General features: G+C 37.6%; 1 protein-coding gene across 4 annotated transcripts in view; it reads right to left on the bottom strand.

Moving 5' to 3' along the window:
* myom2b (myomesin 2b) overlaps positions 1–22,058 on the bottom strand; it is a 31,680-nt gene extending 9,622 nt beyond the window's left edge. For all 4 annotated transcript variants that reach the window (XM_053232638.1, XM_053232636.1, XM_053232637.1 and 1 more), the window contains exons 1-25: positions 21,916–22,058; positions 20,427–20,533; positions 19,832–19,889; positions 19,345–19,499; positions 18,479–18,565; positions 16,986–17,074; positions 15,703–15,753; positions 14,585–14,749; positions 13,936–14,097; positions 12,395–12,536; positions 11,190–11,389; positions 11,051–11,104; positions 9,628–9,755; positions 8,996–9,179; positions 7,762–7,936; positions 6,865–6,986; positions 4,539–4,726; positions 4,322–4,448; positions 2,897–3,075; positions 2,637–2,751; positions 1,928–2,090; positions 1,701–1,807; positions 915–959; positions 528–664; positions 120–264 (exon numbers count right to left, since the gene is read on the bottom strand). In XM_053232638.1, coding sequence (XP_053088613.1) covers positions 120–264; positions 528–664; positions 915–959; positions 1,701–1,807; positions 1,928–2,090; positions 2,637–2,751; positions 2,897–3,075; positions 4,322–4,448; positions 4,539–4,726; positions 6,865–6,986; positions 7,762–7,936; positions 8,996–9,179; positions 9,628–9,755; positions 11,051–11,104; positions 11,190–11,389; positions 12,395–12,536; positions 13,936–14,097; positions 14,585–14,749; positions 15,703–15,753; positions 16,986–17,074; positions 18,479–18,565; positions 19,345–19,499; positions 19,832–19,889; positions 20,427–20,512 — 3,064 coding nt within the window. In that variant the 5' untranslated portion in view covers positions 20,513–20,533; positions 21,916–22,058. The remainder of the gene's footprint in view (positions 1–119; positions 265–527; positions 665–914; positions 960–1,700; positions 1,808–1,927; positions 2,091–2,636; positions 2,752–2,896; positions 3,076–4,321; positions 4,449–4,538; positions 4,727–6,864; positions 6,987–7,761; positions 7,937–8,995; positions 9,180–9,627; positions 9,756–11,050; positions 11,105–11,189; positions 11,390–12,394; positions 12,537–13,935; positions 14,098–14,584; positions 14,750–15,702; positions 15,754–16,985; positions 17,075–18,478; positions 18,566–19,344; positions 19,500–19,831; positions 19,890–20,426; positions 20,534–21,915) is intronic.
* Positions 22,059–22,254: the final 196 nt, after the last annotated feature.

Consider the following 22,254-nt stretch of genomic DNA (forward strand, 5'->3'; position numbering starts at 1 on the left):
AAGCCAAATCATAATGGGAAAAGCATATATATATATATATATATATATATATATATATATATATATATATATATATATATGAACGAATTGCAGGATCAGAAAAGTGCAGACAGCCTCACCAGCTCCGATTAGCACCAGGGAGGACTGAGCCTTTCCTGTTCCGTCCTGAATCTGCACGGTGAATGTCCCCTCGTTTTCCTCAGTGAAGTGATCCAGCACCATCTCAATAATGCCCGTGGCTACATCGTGTCTCATTTTAGTTTGCTGGGGCAAAAACAAGAAGAAAGCAAAACAAATAGGGAAGTAAATTGTCCTCATTGGTGCTACTGCTAGGTTTTTAAGGGAATTTCAATTTGATCGGCTCCATTATTATGTTTTCTTGGAGGCATTCAGGGTGAGACTTCGCATGGTGCAGTGCATGCTAGGGTCAACTTAATATAAAGCCTAAAGCAGTTCTCCCCAAGCGCTCAAAGATTTACGCTGACGTCACAAGCTGTCTGTCGCTTTGCATGATGCTCGTTGCTTACCTCGCAGTTGACAAGCTCCTTGTTATTGGCAAAGAATTTGTAGGTCACAGCAGAGGAGATGTTCTCAGCTTGCAGCCATAAGCGCACACGACCTCTCTCCAAAATTTTGTACGCAAGCTCGGTCTTCAGAGGGATAACTGAGGCGAAAAGAGAGGTGGCAGAGGTGAATCCCATGTGCTCTCATGCTTCACACATATGACCTTGAAAATGGCACAGATACACAAATCCTCACAGGCTCTGAGAATACATTGGTTGGTAAAACAGTGGTTAAGAAGATATTGGTCAAGGCTCACGCAATAATTCCCTGTCTTAACTCAGCTTCTCAGATAGTCATGAAATGAGTCGGCATAAAAATAGCAGGACAGAAATAGTTACTTGGTTACTTACTTGGATGGCGGATGTCATGGCTGAGTGCCAGCATTTTCTGAAGCTCTGAAATGAAGAAGAGAAATACATCAAATACCACCAAATATCTGTAAGCACTTTGCAGGAAAAATCATCATATCAAATGATGCATATTTTGCACATGGTGCATGGTTTTGGACAACCTGAGATTGCTTGCCAAAAATGATTTTAAGACATGACTGTGTTCCAGTGGAGAAAGCTGGAAAAATCTTTAACCCAAAGTTATGCTTTTGCACATTTCATGTGACATCACATTGTATAATCGCTGCTATTTTGAGAACCGTATCAATGTTGCTGTCACTGCTTGATCAAGAAGTTCATTTCCAAACCAGCATCACGGTCAAAGTCACTGAGATCACATTTTTCATTTATCTGCATGATTTTAAGCATTGCAATGCTGCCACGTAGATATTTCCACAAATGAGCAGATGTGCGCATATGTTCAACTGATGTTTTCTGCCAGTTTAAGTGGAATCTGCATTCAGGGACGGTACATAAGGATCGCAGTCTATTTCATCGGTTTTGTTGAAGTACCGTTTATTCTCTTCTGAAGTAAGGTGAGTAATCTTTTGCCTCTAGGTGCATTTGTGTTGTGCAGCATGACTGTGGTTTGCCACATCTTTGGCCACTCAAATCATATTAATGTGGTTACTGATATTCTCAACACATCACATGGATAGAAGATAATAATATATTAAAGGGATCATACAGGACATCTGAATAAAAAACGTGATGCATTATACTTCCTCCATAATTAATATCTCCCACCTTCTGATGAGATGTTGTAACTGGCTGAAGCTCCATCAGTGTTGGTGACAGAAACAGAGTAAGTTCCTATATCCTCTTTCTCTGGGTTCTTGAACAACAGAGTCGAGCTTTGATAAGCACAAAGAAGCAAACGACATACTGGATCAGGGATCAAATGAGGCTTAAATATGTACAAACTGTTTAATACTCAGATGCTTTGAGAACAGCTAGCCATATACACTGCTTACCAGTTGCCTGATGTTTTAATTACAATTCCTTTGGAGAAGTCTGTGATTTCTTCATAGGACTTCTTCCACACAAACTGGGATTTCTCCGTAATCTGACAGCTCTCGAAAGACAGATAAATATCTCCAGTCTCCTTGTCCACCCCACACTTGATTTCCTGAGCACCTTCAAAAGAACACATATGAGAATGAGTGTATACTCATAAATCAGCCTAATTCAGAAATACATAAGGGATATGGGGTAAACATGTTCGATTTATGGCACGGATACAGTGGGATTATGGGGCACACTCGCCTCCAACGCATCTGTCCTTCATTGTCCTGGGGTATCCTATCCTCACACAAACACACATCACATACACACACACACACACAAGTCCACAGTGCACTCTGCTGGTGGAAGCATGTACCTTCCTTTCTTGAGTATGAATGTTTTAAGCCAATTCAAGATGAATCATGTCGTCTGCTTTTTTTTTTTTTAAATTATCTGCAGCCAGGCAGACATGCGCATCCCGCACCACTTCAGAGTGCAGTCTCCCCCTCTCTTTCTGTTTTTCTCCCTTTCTTTATCATGACCTCTTACACTGCAAGCTGTTTACCTTGTTCCCACTTCTTCAGCCTGATGCATCCTGATATAGCTGAGATGGTTGGCAATCCATGGTAGTAGTGGATGTGTGGGTTGCTTATATTTGTGTGTTCATGTGTGTGTTACCTGGAAGTGCCTTGGCACACGCTGGGTCAGAGGATATTGAAGCATTTCCAATGCCATGGGCGTTCTCAGCACGCACACTGAACACGTAGGATGATCCCATCTCCAGGTCCTTCACCTAAGCATCGCATATTACATTATTTTTTTTGTATTATACATTATATATTTTATATATGCTCTAGATTTACATAAGTGTCTGACTTATAACTCAGTAAAATACATGGACATGTTTACTTTCACACAGACATCAACAGAGACATTACCTTTAGGTAGCAGTGGTTCACAGCACTGGCGTTAACAGTGGTCCAGATATCAGTACCTGTCTTGCACATGTCCACATAGTACCCAGTGATGGTGCTGGCACCGCTATAAACAGGAGCCTTCCACAACACCACCAGAGAATCATCTCTGATTTCAGTGACACTCAGGTCATAGGCTGGACCTGGGCAGAAAGTTTCCAAAAGTCTGAGTTCACTATCAAGAATAGTTGCAAGTTCATCATTTTTCCAGTAATGCTGGGATAGACTCTGGATCCACCGCAACCCTGCTCAGGATCTGAGTAAAAGTTTGTATTAGTTGTTGGACAATTTTATTCATTCAGTCATTCAATATACGATTGGTCATATTTTTGTGATCATAAGTCAAGCACATTATTACAAATTATGGCAGTGGCATTCGTGGGTGATATTTTTAAATGTTAACATTATTCTCCTACTTTACATTGTCTAAATGTGTCAGCGAAGGTGCAGTGTTTCTGGCCATGAGCACTGCAAGAACAGGAAAATACATCCACATTTGGTATGTAAGGAATAGGAATACAAACACAAAGCCTAATAGAGATGTGAATAGGAACTGTTCTATTATTCGTCTGTTTGTTTGAGAAAGATTGCTAGTAAGGTTCACATGACATCTGGTTGAGACTAGAGTTGTGAAAAAGTCATGCAAGTTGGTCAGATTTGAAGCTTGTAGGACAAAAATACTGTTTCCAAGGGTATAGTTGTATGACTCTTATATAATTTACAAAAAAACTTTCAGTTTAGGCCACACCCATTTAATGTTTAAATCCAAATCCAGATATGGACATTTTTAGTGCACTAAGCAGATACAGAAACAAATAGTGGTATTGTATTAGACTGCTAGTCCACATTATAGCACTAAGTAGTAACTTACATCTGCATGGAAATGACATTTGATTTAAAACTGACACCTATAATCATTTTAAGTACTTTTTTCACCTGATATTGGTGTCTGAGGTTTACAATTTTAATAAAAGTTAGTGTAGCTAACAACTGATGGAAGTCTATGTTCCATAAATATATGCTCAGATGACACTGTACAACTTTGAAATCTTATTTTTAATTTATGATTGTGTCAAACAGAAGGCATAGTCCATAGGTTCAAAGTGAAAATATATTACCATCAGCATCACTTCAAGCTTTCTGGTACAATTATGAAGTTTCAGTGCTTCTATTATCCAATGAAAAGTTAAAGAAGCGAATATTGAACACCAAAAATGCATTGGCTGAGAACATGTACAGAAAATTGTTTAAAGATTCTTCACCAAAGTTCTCACCAAGTTTTCACCAAGTTTTTTTAAAGAATGCAAAAGCATTTTCACTTGCATTGTTTAAGGCTTTCATCAGGTAATGTATTTCTTTAATGTTCAGTATGTGTGTGGTGTTTGTTACCTGGCTCAGGCATGTTCCACTCCTCACATACGAATGGAGGACTAGCAGCAGATGCTTCACCCAAGCCGACTACATTAGCACCATACACCCTGAACTGATACACTGCACCACGAGTCAGGGTTGGAACCTGAAGACATAAAAATCACACATCACTCCAAACTCTTCTCATCTAGAACCGTAAACTGTTGCAGAGTGTAGCAGGAAAATTTGTAGAAACCTTGTATAGCCTCTCCTTAATGGGCACGACGTTGACCTCGTGCCATGCTTTCTTGGCCACGTTACACTTGTCAATGTAATAGTCGGTGACCTCAGCACCCCCGCAGCTGACAGGACGCTTCCAGCTGAGCACCATGGATTGGCCATCGCAGTGGAGGAGAGCGATGTCATACGGAGCTGAGGGGAGCTCTGCACACAAGATAGATGACTCGCGCTTTACGTGCCTATTACTCAATGTCCACGGCAGCACGCTGTACTCTGGCTATCTCTGGCTTTTAATAAAGTCAATTCGTGGCCATTTATTGTCTGCTGTGACTTATAATCCAGGAATGATTTATGGCGGATGCAATTCATTACGACTGGTGTTTGTTGCGTATTATGAATACGATTCTGACCTGAAAGTGGTTGTTTAAATCAAACATTCAGAAAGTTCTCTGTGCTAAGACACAAAGTAGCCACTGTCAGAAACTCCTGCAGTATTAAAGCCCACACTGATTTATGAAGCAATTTTATTTACATCAGCATTATGGTGGATGTAATATATATGATTGTGTGAGCAAAGATACTGATTGTTCAGTATATCTGAGCTGAAATTTTTATAAGAATATTTTAAGTGCATAATGTATATTCACTCACTCACTTTGCGTAACCACTTTATCCTTTTACTTACTTTGTTCTTTTCTATATAAATGCTTCATATTAGTTTAGGACTTGAAGAACACTAAATAGGCCACAGTGTTCCACAGTGTTGATTATGTGTGAGACTAAATTAACACCAGTTTTTAATTTTTAAAGACTTTTGTTGAAACAAAAAGGATGTCTGCTGTCAGGTGCTGTCTTTCACACCCAGCTGCTCTGGAAATCAAGGAATGTAGTTAACATTTCATGGCTGAAATATAAACATTCTGTCAAAAGATCCCAGATGTCATTAAATAATAATGAATAATTTTTTTATCGTTTCAGTGTAAATTACTTATCAAAACAGAAAAAGTGCTTGAAACTGTCCTTGAAAATGGTTGAAGTTTCAAGTACTTGTTTTCATGTCAGAGCAAGTGTTTGCAGCTACGCCCACTGAATGACTAGTAAAGACAGAATGTTGCTTTTTTAATGTCATATTCAGAGTTGGTGAAAAAGTTACATGAATATTTACATGGGGAAAGTTGTGTTTTCAGAGACGAGTTGCACATGGGCTTAAGCTGTTTTTTCTGTGCACGCCATTCACATTATACACCTGCATTTAGTTTAGGTTGCCCGATTTCACTTGCGTGTCAGTTACGGGGTGTCTCAGTACCATCTTCACCACCACCTTTAAGCACAAGCACTTTCCTTTAAGCCCAAAAGAAATCGGGGGATTGAATATACAGACTTAAGAAGTAGATCTTAAGTGTAATACAATGTGAAATAAAAGTATGGGACAATTTAAAAAAAGAAAATTAAAAAAGCCTAACATGATAACATGAATGAGAAGATGGCAAGCATTGAAAAACATTTAAAAGGAGTCTAGTATATTGCCAATATATTGCTGCATGAAATGTCCTAGTTGTAATTATCATATTAATCAGTGCAAATTAGGTTGAATTTTATAATATGGTTTCCACCCTGATCGTTCTGAAATGTGTAAAATAGCACTTGATCCAGCATGTCCTATTTTGCTTAACTGTGCACACTTAATGTGTGTGCAAGATACAGGATATTTTATCATGCTTTTAATTCTCTACTTTATTTTGTAAATTAATAAAATAATGCCAATTCAATGTGCTCTTTTAAAAAGAAAATGTGCCCACAGTTTAAAAGATATGCTGACCAAGCTTTTTGTGGACGTTTGTGAGGTCATTTACAAAAGCGTGAATTTCAGTGCAAAATTCAGACATGACTGTCCGAGTGGCGCTTAAGCATGTTGTTACATCTGAGGTCTGAATACCAGTATGTGCAATTTCAGTGTTAACTCTTCACTACACACGCTTTATTCAACTCTGAATAGATCCTTTCGAGTTCAGGGTTTTTTTTTTTTTTGTTTTTTTTTGGTGCTGTAATGCTTTTTAGTCCCTTCCTGTCAGTCGAATAGCAAAGTGGGCGCATTAATTCTACCCTTTTTTCATTAATTCTGCATGGACTCACCATGCACGCCGTTATTTGTAGTTTGACATGTTGCTGTATACATAAAGTCAGAGTAGTATTTCCCCCAGTTTTTCGGTTAGTGAAACTTTGTACTGGCAAAGAAGAATATTGTCATAAGAAACTCAAAGACAAAATGTACTTTGTGTCCCAGCTTGACATAGAGTAGTGGGCTCAGTCATGTGATTGGAATGAAAGCTGGTGATACGTACTGAGAGCAGCTTTGACAGACAGTGGTGCTGATTCCTGCGACTCCTCACTGAGACCCAGCTCATTGATGGCCTGCACGCGAAACACATACGTCTCACCTGTTTTAAGGCCATGAACGACAAACCTGAAACACAAGCAGCATTGTTTAGGTTTAAATCCAAAATGGCTTCCTCGCAATGGTGGGAATTAACAGTTTTTAAGTATCTGTTCTCTACCTGAGTTTTTCTTTTCACCTAATATTTTACTTAGTAAAACTTTCTACTTGCTATATTTCCAAACACTACATTTCTCTATAATCATGTATTTTTAAAGTCATAAGGTGACTTTTTTTGCATCAAACAGCTCAGAGTTGATTGAAATTCCTAACAAATCAAAATTTTAACGAATGTCACAGCAAAAAAATAGACCTGATACCCATGACTGCAATCTATCCCTGGCACTAGTAAGCCTCAGTAAGTAAAATCAGTGTGTGATTAGAAGCAGACGTCTTTTTCTTTTGTGAATATTTCTTCTACTTTAGTTTCATGCTTTTAGTAAATTTAGGAGTGTATACTTTTCTGCTTTAACTTGAGTGAAGAATTTCATCCTTTACTAGAGATTTAGATGGGTCTTTTCATTGTTTAGGTGAGTGAAGAATTTCTGTACTTTTACCACCTATGTTCCTGGGTTTTTTTTTTTCTTTATACATTCTATTTACCACTATCAGATTGAAACATGCCCTGAAAGCTCCAAACTTATCACACAAAGAAGTCTGCCAGCTTGGGATTTTTCACTACACATTTCTATATGCTGTACAGTAAGTACAACTGCATACACACACAGTAAAGTATTACACTTAGAAAGAAAGAAAAAAAAAACTTTAGCAATATGCACTACACTGTTTAGATTAGAGGACATACTCTGTCTTCTTGTGTGGCTTGTGGTTGGCAGAGATCCAGTTCTTTGATCCTTTAACACACAAGTCAATATAATAGCCAATGAGGTTATTGGGCTCCTTTGGAGGGGCCCACTGGATCAGAACAGACGTATCGGTTTCTCTTGTGGCCACAACCTGACCAGGAGCTGAAGGAACACCTGGAGAAACAGAGAACCTCATTACAGTGATCATCCACTGCTGATTAAACTTCCAGATGACTTTCAGAGCATGCATTTGTCACGGTTTACAGCACCATTGGCAATTTAATTACTGTTCTCCTGATCTAGGCTTGAATCAACCTCCATTTGTGACTAACACTTCAGGCAGAGGTGAAGCAGGGGGGGTTGGGGTTAGTTTCTAATGCTAATGCAGTATTTGCACCTAGTTTCATTTATGTGTCCTTTAGTTTGTTCAATCACATTTTACTGGTTGCTGTCATTAGAAACAGGATTAACTAATCAGAATCACCCATTTTTCTTGTTTCTGTTTGTTCCAGATACACCCTGAGCATAGGGCTATCGAGCGGATGAAATACTGGAGGTTTACTGCAGAAGGAGGGAAAAAAAGTCGTTCCTAAGATAAAATTATTTTTCCCCCTATTCCCAGCATTTTATTTTAATCATTTTCAGTGGAACTGTGAGAAAGTTATTTTATGGCAACTTTATTAATATAGCAAGATTGGGTGCCTTTAAATTAATTAAATTGATTAAATAACAAATTTGTGCCCATAATGCATGATCATGTCGCATTTATCAGTATAATTTTTACAGATTTTTTATTTAGTATTTTACAGTTTTATTTAGTATATTTCCTCAAAATTCATCCCTGGCTACACCACTGACTTCAGGCCACCAATTAGATTTTATTGTAATTGTAAAATTTATTTTATACGATCCAATAAATATTATCCTGTACATGCACAAACATCCTCTTAATGGCAGGTGTGAGGGTTATAACAAAATATGAAAGACATTTGCCAGAAAAAATTACTATCTAAACATATTTCTATTAGTGAAATTATGCCAACACAATGTTTCGTGTTGGAAAAAAAAAAATTTGACCACTGCTTCATATTCAATAGAATAATAATAACAATAATAAAATTTGTTATTTTGATCTGAACGTAATATAACAGTAAATATAAGTATAACAGTATATATAAATATATCCTGGTCAGGTAAATAAAATGGCTTGAACCATTCTGTTCATGTTCTCACCCCGCAGTTCTTGAGTTTTGATGGGTGCAGTGGGCTTGGAGGGCTCACTGTTGCCGTGCATGTTGGCTGAGAGTATGCGGAACAGGTACTCCTTCCCTTCAGCCAGGTTGAAGACGGCGTATCGTGGTGAACGCACTGGCACTTGAGTGTTCACCCTCTGCCAGGAGTTACTGCCAGCCAGAGTCTAAGCCGTTGAAAAGCACTCCATTACTTCACCCAGCCGTGTCAGCTGACAATCAGGAAACTCTTACAATAATTCCAGTCTCTCAGTTCACAGATTTAAATGGATGGTTAATTACAACTGTCTTTAAAGCGTTAACATCAGCAGTGAAAGTGATTTGATGGGTGGTGTAGTGAGCTTTGTGGAGTAGAGAGTGAGATTAAAATCGAGTCTGTGTTTTTATCACTCTTTGCCAGCAACGGCATCCATCCAGAGATTAAACCAATCCATCAAAAAGCACTCCATTGCTTCACACAGCAATGCCAAATAGCAATTGAGAAATGCTTACACTAAACTGGGCATCTTAATTTATTTGTATAAACTGATGGTTAATTGTAAATAAAAGTGTGACCGTGATACAGACTCGGTGAGCGTCAAATGGGTTACCTTTACGACAATGAGGTGTACCAACCTTCTCAATGTAGTACCACATGGGGGCCCTGTTGTGGTACACCGGGGGGGTCCAGCTGAGCACAACATATGTTCGATCAGTCTCAGAGGCGTAGACGTTGGATGGAGCTCCAGGAGCTGTTCCCTCAGCTACAGCCAAATCACATCAAACAGAATTACTGCATGCACCAAACAGCGTGTTTCTCTTTCAATCCTTTTCTCACACACAGACACGCATGCATAAACACCTCTCAAAACCATCTCCATGTCATCAGTTCTGCTTTCAAAAGATATGATAGCACCATTAAAATGAGTGCATCATCTGCAATATTGGTGTAAACACCCACACAAACACACATGCTCCTGACACCAGTTGATGTGTTCATTCCAGTTTGAAAAAGCGCCACAGATGGTCAGACACTCCTTTCCTGATGGAATTCTCATTAAAAAGTAATCAGCACCTCTAGAATGTGAGCCAATTATGGCCTGTATAATTACTGTTTTTTTGCATGAGAGGAATAGTGAAAATAAAACAAAAGGTGACAGACCAAGGTTTAATTGTACGTACAAGAAATAATGAATAGAGATGATCAGAAGAATCCAAAACAAACAAAATAAGACCGAATAAATTATCTATTTCCTGAGTTCCTCATTTTTGGGTCTAAACATCTAGATTTAGCAAACATTAAAATATATTTTTATTTTTTTTACCTCTTTCTGAAATCCTTGTCTAATATATATTTGAATATTGAATATATTTGAACATTTTTTTTTCATTTTTTATTGTAAAACTACATATTACCATTAAATTAGTGAACAGTCATTATCTTGTTTAAATAAAAATTGATGGAATACAAACTTTGACAGAAGTCAAAATTGGTGTCATTGACCAATCAGTTTATTAGGAACACCTGTACAGCTGCTCATTCAGGCAACTTTGGAAAAATATCAGTTTCAAGTGAGTCTGTGTCTGCTGTAGCCGAAGAGTCCTGTTCTTGGCTTGCAGGAGTGGAACATGAGGTCATCTTCTGCTGTTGTAGTCCATCCGCGCCAAGGTTCGGCGTGTTGTGAATTCTGAGATGCTTTTCTGCTCACCGCGGTTGTAAAGAGTGGTTATTTGAGTTATCATAGCCTACCTATCTAATCTCTCTCAACAATAAGGTGGGGTTTTTTTTCCTGCACCATTCTGTGTAAACTCTAGAGACTTGTGTATGAATATGCCAGGAGATCAACAGTATCTGAAATACACAAACCAACTCATCGGGCATCAACAACCATGCCAAATTAGGAAAAGTCACTAAGAGCACAGTTTCTCATCATTCTCTGAACAATAACTGATTAGATAATTGCAAGAATGAGCAAGTGTATAGGTATTCCTAATAAAGAGACCAGTTAGTGTAGAGCAATATATCAGAGAATTGAATAAACGTGTGAATCCACACTACCTTCAAGGTCATCATGATATGTAACAACGTCAAGTTTTCCACCAAGCCTTGTAGCTGTTAAAATAAAAAGCAAAGGTAAACCCAAAATTTTACACAAAGGTGAATGATATATATAATTAAGGATTTGGCTGATTTTTACCATGAAGTCTCTCAAACTCCGTAGGATCCACTGCAGCGATGGGTTCAGACATTCTGGAAGGTCTGCTGATGCCATGTGCATTAACAGCACGCACGCGGAAGTAATAGGAGTGACCCTCGAACAGGCCGGACACGGGGTATTTACAGATCTTAATGGGAGAGTCATTACACTGTACCCAGTCCTCCGTTCCGACCTCACATCTGTCATGGAGTTCAAGCAGAATCAATAAAATGGACAAGGACAAGAAATATTTTTTCTAAAAGCATCCATTATCTCACCATACAATTAAAAAGTCAGTGGAAATTACAGCCTATTATTAACATGTGTAATTGTTTAAGACAAATAGTGCTTACTCATGAGAGACCTAAAAAAAAGTCCCAGTCTGTTACATTTCCAACGATATGATCACTATTATTGTGTAAAAACAAGATTTCTAGCCAAACAAACCATATAATATGGAAAAGTCTTTAAATGTTTGTAGTCCTCAGAGGTCTAGACCTGTTTTTCATATTTAGGTTTAATAAAAATGCCCCTTTTCCAAACTATGTGGTGTTTTCTATTATATAGATTGATGATGCAAACAAACCTGTTCCTGAATGACCTATGATTGGTGCAGGGACTGGCTAAACAAAATATATGATTGCACAGAAGGTCTTATTTGAAGATCTGGCTTGCTGTTTATAGCTCAACCAATTTGAAAATTGGAAAATCGGATAGCGAATAAATAAAAATACAAAACCCTCACTGAGTGCTGGTTTATAATCAAAACAAAATAGGGGAAAAAAACTTTTTTTTACTGCTAAACTATGAAGCCATGGGTGGATTTCCAATGATAAATTTTTATATTCTGTTATACCATGTATCTCTGTGACAAGATTTAAAGAATTATGTAAATTTCTATGCTAAATAATGCCTACATTTTAGAGCAATACGTAAGACATGATTTTTGGTACTGGCACCACCACAGAATTTCAAGGGTTAAAGTTGCATTTAAAAGAAATACCGAACCTTTTTGTTGTGTTCTGGGTTCTTGAAAATGAATAATAAAATGGCTAAACATCAGGAATATAAACTTATATTAATATTAATTTATATGTGTGAATGATGAGATCCCCTCAATGCCTTCCCACATGCTGGCAATCAGCAGCAATTAGTTAAGCTAGTTAGTCATGAGAGTAATCAGACATGTCAGCCTGCTCAGTCACCTATCAACAAAGTATCCAATGATGGGGCCCTCAGTGGTGGTGTTGGGTGGCTTCCAGGACACAATGACATAATCCCTGTTTGCGTCATGGATCTTAATGTCCATGGGGGCTCCAGGGGCCAGAGGAACTGGAGGAGGACCATCTGTAAAAGAATCCCGACTCTGTGAAATGCTCAAGAAGACCTGCTCTTGTTACCTTGTTAACATTAATACAGCAAGCAAAATGATGTCAATATTTAATGCCATTAAATATTAACTCCAGTGTACGTCAGTAACAAATATATAAAAAGTTCAGCATAGTATACAGTATCGTTTGCAGAGGAACATTAGGAACATGACAAAAGTCCATTAGATATCATACACGCAAACACACATCTCTAACAGTCTTATAAAGAAAATAACAACCAGGTTTGACTCCAGACTATGCAAAAGTTTAGGCACCCTACATGTATTATATACATTTTGTTTTACAACCCTATTTAATGCCTACTGTGTGCCAGTAGAAAAAAAAAAATACATTTACTATTTTTTAAAGCAATGTTAAATAATAAACCAAGGTTCTGTTAAAACATCATCAAAGTTGTCTAGGATTTTACCTGCAAAAAAATGATATCTTAGCAAGTGACAATAATATGTCAATAATATCTTGAATATGAGCGAATTCAGCTAATATTTCCTATTACAAGATTATTATAAAATATTAAAAAAAAAAAAAAAATTTCATATTCTATTAGCAAATAATTTTGCTTCTTTCTGGAAAAAAATTATTAAAATTTTAACAAAGAAAAGTATCTGCCAATAGAATAACACAATTTCAAGCTAGTAACAACAGGTAGAAAGAGGTTTAATTATCTTATATTTGGTTTATTGTAAGCTTTTAAAAGGGAATACTAGATGAATGTGATTATGTGCAAGATATTTTCGCTTGCTGATGTAATTTTTTGCAGTGCAAAAAAACTGTAGAAAGTTCTTCAAGAATCCTGGAACAACTTTCTATGGTTGCAGAAGTAAAAGTCCCACACTGGGGAGGTACCATCAGTGGAATACGTTTTGTACCTTTAGTATGTATAGTTTACCTGGAAACCTTTCAAAATAATTTCATATACAAAACTGGACCTTACGGACCACTGCTCTGAAAGCTAAGATACGTACTAAAGGTACAACGCACGCACCCTTGATGGTACCACCGTAGTGATATGGTACTATGTAGTAGTAGCATAGTACTTGTAGTACTGTAGTAGTAGTACTATGGTACTTAGTAGCTCCATGACAGCAACAACGTGCAGTACCTCAGAGAATGTATGCGGTTTTAAACCCAAAGGCAAGTTATGGATTGACTGTATTTTTTTATTGGATGTTTTCCTGTGTACTGTTCAACATACTGATTACTCTGATACTCAGAACTGTTTCATTTCATTCTTTTCAAAGGCATCTTCAGTTCATGGAACTTCTTGCACCTAAGATCTTTAAGGTTAAATATGTTTACTTTCCTCATAATGCAAGGAATTCACTGTCCTCTTTGTTGAGCTAAGAGATTTTTACCTTCTACATAGACGTAAGCCTTGTGCACTGCGTCTCCGCCTTTGGTTACCATGCGCAGGGTATAAAGACCCTCATCATCCTTGGCGAGGTGAGTCAATGTGAGCTTAGCGACACCTCCCCCAGACTCCATTTTCACCCACTTCGACTCCTTCAAAAGGTGCTCTGTAAGTTTTAAAAGATGCAGCTCAGCATTGTATCTCTTTTTTTCCCAGTGTAAATGAAAAACAAGCCTTCCTTTTGAATATGGCTGTGATGTGCAACAAAGGTGTAATTGAATCATGTTTTTGAGAACAGCAGGTGAGGAGGTGATACTGTGAGTCACAAAATGGAGAAATATCTCAAGGTCTGTGTCACAGATGTGTCATGACTTAGATATAGTTTCATAAAAAAGAAAAAAACACACATTAATAAAGTGTATGTAAAAGCTCACAGGTTGTAAGTGTATGAATGTATGTTTTGGATTGTAGAAAGCACAATTATACATTTAACATCATATTATTCACTTATTAATCTTAAAGCATATTAGTGAGTAACTACAGTGAGACTTACTGAGACTCACTATGTATTTAAGGGTCTAAAATAATACTCTATTTCTAAACGTGTGTAAACTGTGTTGTAGGCAGCATGTTGTACGTTTTATGTTTCGTACCATCTCTATACCACTGGGCTTCAGGCTGCAGATTGGCAAGATTAGGGTTTATAGTCATCTTACAGGAAAGAGTCACACAGTCGCCCTCTTTACCAAACATCACATCGAACTTCTCCAGAAAGCTGATGTTGATCTTTGTATATTTAATCTCAGGTAAAATTGCACCTAAAAGAAAACAATAAAAAGCATTTTTTTATATCAGATATTAATAAAAGATACTGGTAATATCTCAGTATAACATAACTGTAACAACATAAGGACTCAAAACAAATTTATCATACGTAAGGAATAAAATGCAACAAAGCATGGTGTTATAGGAAATCCATGCCAGGGTGGTTTGATACCGTTACCAAGCCGACGTGGATAATTTTCCTATAGCAGCATGTCCTGAAGTGCTTTATTCCTCGTACAATTACATTTTTCATTCATTAATAAATGACAGGTTGTGCTTTTTAACTATCTATAGTTACATGTAAATGTTTGGGAATGTCCCAAAGGCAAGTTTGTTCCTGTTATCAGTTACGTTATAGCAGCTATAAACAGTCGTTCCCCCTCACCAGCCTCTTTTTTTCTCTCTCTCTCAAAGTTAATAACACAAAAAATGCAGCTTGTCATGTTCCCAAGAAAGCGGAAAGAAAACTTACTGACCTTTACAAAGCACTGACACTGGAGACTCTTTCCATAAATGTTCAACATCTCCTTATCTATGTTCAACATCTCTCCATGTCAATGAGTGTACATTTTTCTTTGTTCAGTAACAACAGATTTTTAACGCCATTTATTATTAGCGTTCGTTTATGTGGAGTGTCCACCATACAAGTCCCTGTGAATGAGCTGTTACTATAGAAGTGATAACCTATTAGAATGAGCACATTAATATAAACTTCATATTTAAATTTCAGCCAGAAGTACTGTCAGAGCTGTGCTGTTAGAGAAAATTAACTCACAGCTTCATATTTGAGAATTTGACAGTGTTGTGGTATAAAGCACAAATGTAAAACTTGCTCATACAAGGTGAACATGAATGTAAGTGTATCTATAAATAGTATATAGACAGCAAATGCTTGTTGTGGATTAAAAAAATCATAAAATGTTACCAAAATAGCTTTTAGACTTACATTCATAAGGCATCCAAGAAAAAGGGGAGAATTTCTCTTCATCTTTGGCCCCTATACAATATGCACAACAAAGGTTTCCCAATTACTGAAATAGTGTAAAATAACATTAATACAGAAATTATTAAAATAAAACAACTTATGAAGAGTGTATGTAAAGTATAGTCTTCTAGTCTGATTTGGCTACCAGGAACAATTTCTATTTTGCCATTTTTTAAACACTAATATACTTTTCCCTCTCCAGACCGCCAGAGAGCACCCTCCCCTGAATAATAACCCCATTTCCTCCGTGTTATTTCCTATTTCCTGTGGAACTGCTATGCAAAGCATGTGAAGTTGAACTGTGGCGTGAAGCTTTACAGTTTGCCTGCATTCTTACGGAATGATTCTCTGTGTTTGATCTTGCCTTGTCTTGTTTTTGCCTTGTGCCTTGCCATTTTAATCCGATGCTATTTTTGGTATTTTCACCCTCCCTGGTATCTCAACATTGTTCTTAGACTGTGTCTTGGTTCTGTTCCTGTTCTGATGATTTTTCTTGTTTTGATTCCTGTCTGTTTTTGCCTTTGAGCCCTTGTCCCAAAAAACCTTGTGCATATGGATCCTTACTCTCCAAGTCACACGTTACAATATAGTTCATCTTTTTAACCTCATTTTCTCCCAATTTTTCTTCATTTCCAATTCTGCTTTTTTTTTTTTTGTCACGAGGCAGCTAGGAAGGTGCTTACTATTCACTTCTGCATACATGACCTCACAAACACCCACAGTTGCCTGGATGACCTGGTTACTGGCGTTAATTGATTTATCAATGAGTATTTAAAATGTAGGTAAACTTAACAATTTAAGTAATCCTTGCATAAAATCTCTATAGAAGTCTATAAAAACAGCTTTAGATAGCACACAGCTGGGCCATTACACCTCCATGTCAGCAGAGGTCCTCCTCCCCTGAATACCAAGGTTTGTGGAACATGGTTCACAAACACTCCTTCCGAAGTCTTGCCAACTACCTATAAGTGCCCTGGTAGTTCTCTGACTGCTTTGACCTTTGTTTTCGATTATTCTTTGGATTACTGTATTGTTGTGTTGGATAAAGATTATGAATTTTAGATCAAGTTACGAGTTGTTCAATTGCACATTGATCCTCAACACTTTTCCAAGTCCTTTAAACAGAATTGTAATAGTTTTACATATCTGATGGAGTAAAGCAGCTGTGGGTATTAGACTCAGACTATTTTATCCTACTGTATAGCTGTATGTTCTCCTGATAGCCTGTTTAAGGAGATACTCACTCTTGACAATCACTGCAGCCTGAGAGGAGGCCTGGCCGTGAGTGTTAGCAGCAACAGCCGTGTACTGAGCAGTGTCATCAATCCCACACCTGCACAAGGAACACACACACACACACACACACATACTCATTCATCCATCTTCCATCTTCTCCCAGGAATCACCCCAAACTTGGATCAATATACAGAATCAATAACAACTTCTCATTCGACTTGTTAATCAAATGATAAACCTGCCAGCGCTGCAAAATGTCTGCTTTGATCAGATATACAGCATGGTAATTTCCTAATTGAGAGCTGGACAGAGCGCAAAAGTCTCCCTAGTCTATAATACATACGCTGTCTTTGATCTAGTGCTGTGAGGGAAGTAAGCATGTTAAGCTGCGTGCTGTAGAGTGCTGCTTACACATAAGATTAAGAACAGATAACAGTTTTACACGCTGATTGAGTACTTGAGGTTCTCTAGATACAATCAGCTAGGACTGAAAACCAAAAGAACAGAATTATCTGAATGACAAGGATGCGGTCAGCAGTGAGGCGTAAATGGCAAATGTACTGAGCTGCCAGGAGAGGAAAAAGTCACGGTAATGTGACCTTCACCTCAATGCTGCTATTTTAAAGCACTCATCTCCCTTGCTGCAGCAATATGCATGCTTCTCTTGATGGAAAGCGAAAAGGTTTTTGGAAAAATGTGGACTGCTGACATTAAAAAAATGTTACTCATATGTGTAGTGCCTATTTAAGAGCAGGGCTTTGAGAAAGCATTAACCTTGTCATGAATTGTATTGTAATTTCACAGATTGTTTCAAAGTGTCCCCTTTTACAGAAATAAAAGAAAAAATGAAAAGCTCAGAAGCAAAAAGTGATTTTGAAGTAAGGGCCTATGTGGACATTATAGTGATATCGATGTAGGGACAGAGAACGTGATCCTGAACTCTTTAAGGTGCTGGCAGGTCGCATGACGCTGAGCTCAGCACTTGGGTATGAACAGCTGAGGGGAGCTCAAGACATGTTAGGGCTTGGACTAAATTGGGATAAAAGCTCGCTCACACACACGTATACACACACACACACACACACACAGCTTCCTTTTGCGGACGAATGGAGAGCAGTGTGCAAACGAAATGGCTCATATTCACTAAAATTTGTCCAAAATATATCAAATGTCTTTTACATGCTAAAGAATTCACTGAGGATCTGATCCTTAACCTGTAATCTTAATCTGAGGCTCTGGTAGGATATGAGCATAATTTTCATAAATTTCATTACAGGATTATGATAAACTATAGAAGGAAATGGGTGTAGTGTGCAGTATTATGTGAGTCATGCTAAAAATCTAAAGCTAAGAAAAAATTAAACAATCATCCCTGTTCTTTCTAAGCTTGCAAAGAGATTGAATAAGTAGCATTCCACAATCTGTAAGGCTGAATACAATGCCATGTCGTGATGATTTAACATTCAGTGGATGACAAAATCCACACTAATGCCATAATTACTTGATGATGGTCAGGCAGTGAATTCCACCAGTACTTTCCACAAAGTATTTTCCAGAAGAAATGTCGATCAGGACATCATCCTTGAACCTGACAAAATCAGAACAAAGAGTAAAAAAGAGGAATGAAGTGTAAAAAAATAATGCCATTAATGAGGTCTTTCTAGATGCCTTCATGCAAATTTCAGCCCGTGTTGCTTCATGCACCTGTCAGACTGATTCAAGGTGTGTATTAAATTTCCAGTTTTCTGGCACACTCGAGCCAAGACTGCTTTTCAGTTGAATTTGGTGATTCTGGGGTCTCAATGTGCACTGTCAGTATGAATCACCATTTCAGGTGCACTTTTTCTTCTTGTGTTTTGAGTACTCAGGAATAAATGCCTCACTGACTGGGCCGAGACAGAGGATTGATCCGCGGCATCGTGCCATAAATCCATAAGTCCAGGTCAAAAGACTTACTTTAAATTTAGTAAACATTATTAAAATAATTTATTTCTTTAATGACATGAAAGACATTTTGTATAATTTTGTATTAAAAAGATGATATTTTTGGTCATTTTAACCCAAAAGTAACAAGACAAATAACAAGTAAAAGTGTGGAAAAGGGACTGGTCTTTGTAAATATGCAGTGAAAGGTGACTACAGTCCCTGTTTCACTCCCACCTGTGAACACATACCGCAGATTTGGTACTCACTCTTGAGAAGCATGTGAAGGAGTGTGTACATTTACAGAAATATTATTTCTATTGCTAATAACCGAGTTGGATTATATAAAAAGAGATGGCACCTGGCAAACAGCACATCAGTTGCTAAGGACTGAACAGAAAAGAATGAATCTTGTTTCCTTTTGTATCTTTGACAGGGACTAACCATTTGACATGTGGGGTGGGGTAGCCTTCCACGGTGCAGAACAGCTTCACAGGAGTGTTTTCAAACACAGTGTGTGACCTGAGCCTCACCAGGAACTTCGGGCCCCTGATCATAGATGATTCACGGACATACTTTTCTGGAATCTTCCTCTGCACCTGTCAGAAAGAGAAAGGACTGTTTCATGACCTCGCAATGAGGTTGGTGTGGGAACATACAGTATACACACATAATTTCAAGCCTGGGATTATGGAACACATTGTATAAACCCAAATAAGGCCTGTATTTATTTCCGAGCCAATGTTAGCCCCTTAAACTCTCAGCTTAAAGCTTTTTTGTTAACGATTATTCAGTTACTACAGTGAAATACGAGAGGTACATAGTCATAAGAATGAGGAATACGAGGCGACCTGTGAGTTTAATGGGTTAAAATACATTTCTTAATTATTTCAAGATGTCACCTGTACACCTGATTGTAAATGAACCTTACCACATTCCGGATATTCTTCTCCGTTTTGTATTCATATCTCACTTCTTCGACTTCAGAGCTAAAAACACAGGCATTCACAGCCTTTACAAATGACGCAGTTGACTGTACGCCAAAACACACTTACACATCAGCATGCAAACATTTACATCCATCCATCTAATGAATACACAAAGAGAAATACATTTATTTTATATTGATTAAAATAATTCACTGCCTGCTGCTGTATTATTGCTTCAGTTCAAGACTGATTCTCAATTAGAAAATCATGAAATAGTACATGATCAAACACAGGCCATGGCTTTCAGCCCAAAAGTGAACTTAATTCTATATTTAATGCCCAGGTTTTTTCATGAACTGGTCGTTCACTAGATAAACTCATCTGAAAATGAAAACCAGAATGCCAATTATTACTTCCATGATGAAAAAATGTGTAAAAGGAAACTGTGCAACGTGTGTGTGCAGTAAAGTGACTCCAACAACACTAATTAGATCCGTCCCATTTTTTTGGCAGCATTATTCCTGCTGACAGAAATGATGAGAGTGGAGATCTTTTGTCAAAACATTCATACAAAATCCACCATGCACAGCATCTTACCTGGAGTATTCCTTGACCACATGTCTCGACTGCTTGCTATGATAGTCGTGAGTGAAGTGCTTGCGTCTGGCGACGGCTGCAGCCATGTTCAACTACCGGAAAAGGGCCTATGAAGTGAAACCAGTAATGAAGCCATACACTTTTGTAAACACAATGGATTCAGTAATTTAGTAGTCTACTACATGCAATATTAAACTAATTCTAAGTTCATTCAAAGCTATTTTATGGGATTTAGGTGCTACATCATTGTGAGATATTATAGCATAAAGTCGTGCCCTAAGGAGAAGAGGTTGCGGGTTGGAAGATCAGACAGGACTAAATTATGGGTTGTAGTAGATGTGCAATGATCTGCACAAAAAAAATCCCTTTAATTAAATGACTTGTTCGTGTTCATTAAAGGCTTTATTACAGCCACCATTATTAGTACATCAGGCCACAGCCACAGAGGCTGTATATTTAGGATGGAGGAATAAACATAATTAATTTTGATTTGTTTAACAAATTCAGTGATCTGTTTAAAATCTTACATAATTCATTGAAGTTATTTTATTGCATATGGTATTATTAATGCTAATGTTTAACAGCATCACATATTTGGTAAACAGCTTCTCTGTTCTGTTGGAAATCATGCACACACAATCGACACCATTTTATATGTATGATATTATAATAACCATAATCAGAGCTTTAGATGCCTGTCAGCAGAAAAAAAAATTAAGCAATTTTGCCTTCATTGCAACAAGGACTAGATTTTTGTCTTTTTCAAATAGATGTATACAGACATAAACTGTATTTTTTTCCACCATATTCATAAGACAAGTTGTATGGAAATTTGCTAAATGTGCAATATACACCCAACATGCCACCCACTAATTTAGTAGCAGCTGTATTAATTACGGATAATTCCAAGCCTAAAAAAGTATAGAGCTATAAGCATATTAAACATGCGTTTTCATCTACAGAATTTTTTATATATGCAACAGCAAAGCACTCCTCGCCTTGACACACCCAAAATGTCAAATTCTTCACACTTGAGCTGCTAATGTACTTGAGGAACTGAATCGTGAACAGAGACATTACAACTGCATGCAATACAGGAAGAGATATATATACACAGAAAAATAAGAAATTATACAATTCTGCAATTTCCTATTAATGTTCCACTTCCTAGGCTGCCAGCTCATGCACTAAACCCCTTTTTGCATGACATGTATAATAACAGTCATGATCCTTCAGTAGCAAAGCTAAAAATATAAAATAGCTTAATAGGTCCAATCAGACTATCATATTCCACACCATCATCATCATTACAATAATGATCATCACTGTCATTAATGTTCATTTAGGCACCCAAACACAGAAATCATTTCCAAGATGCAGTTTCAGAACACAGGCTCGTGCAGTAATCGATTTTTCTGGTGTAAATAAAGGCCATGTTAAAGGCTTAAGTGTAGAAACATTAAATGAAGGGCACACTTTACACACTTACCCAGGCAGAGTAGAGAGCAGCGCTTAACACACACACATCAGACTCAACTCGCCTGGGAGTCAGTGGCTGATGAAAACAAAACTCTTCATGCCCCCACACGGAGCTCGCAACCTCCCTGTACACCATTTATGGACAAGCAACAAGATTATATATAGCATTTAAACTCACGTCCCACCAACATTTCTTACAGAGAGAGGCTTATGTCTTAAAGGACAGTGTATTGTAATGGCTCGGACAAGTGTTTCATAGTATGTAAGGATGATGTGGTGGCTCCAGCAAACAGCTGCTTATTGATTAGTAACGGTTGCTGTGATAGAGTTTAGGCCTGGACTGAGCACT

The sequence above is a fragment of the Pangasianodon hypophthalmus genome, chromosome 3 (genome assembly GCF_027358585.1).
Source record: "Pangasianodon hypophthalmus isolate fPanHyp1 chromosome 3, fPanHyp1.pri, whole genome shotgun sequence".
In the NCBI taxonomy this organism is placed as follows: Eukaryota; Metazoa; Chordata; class Actinopteri; order Siluriformes; family Pangasiidae; genus Pangasianodon; species Pangasianodon hypophthalmus.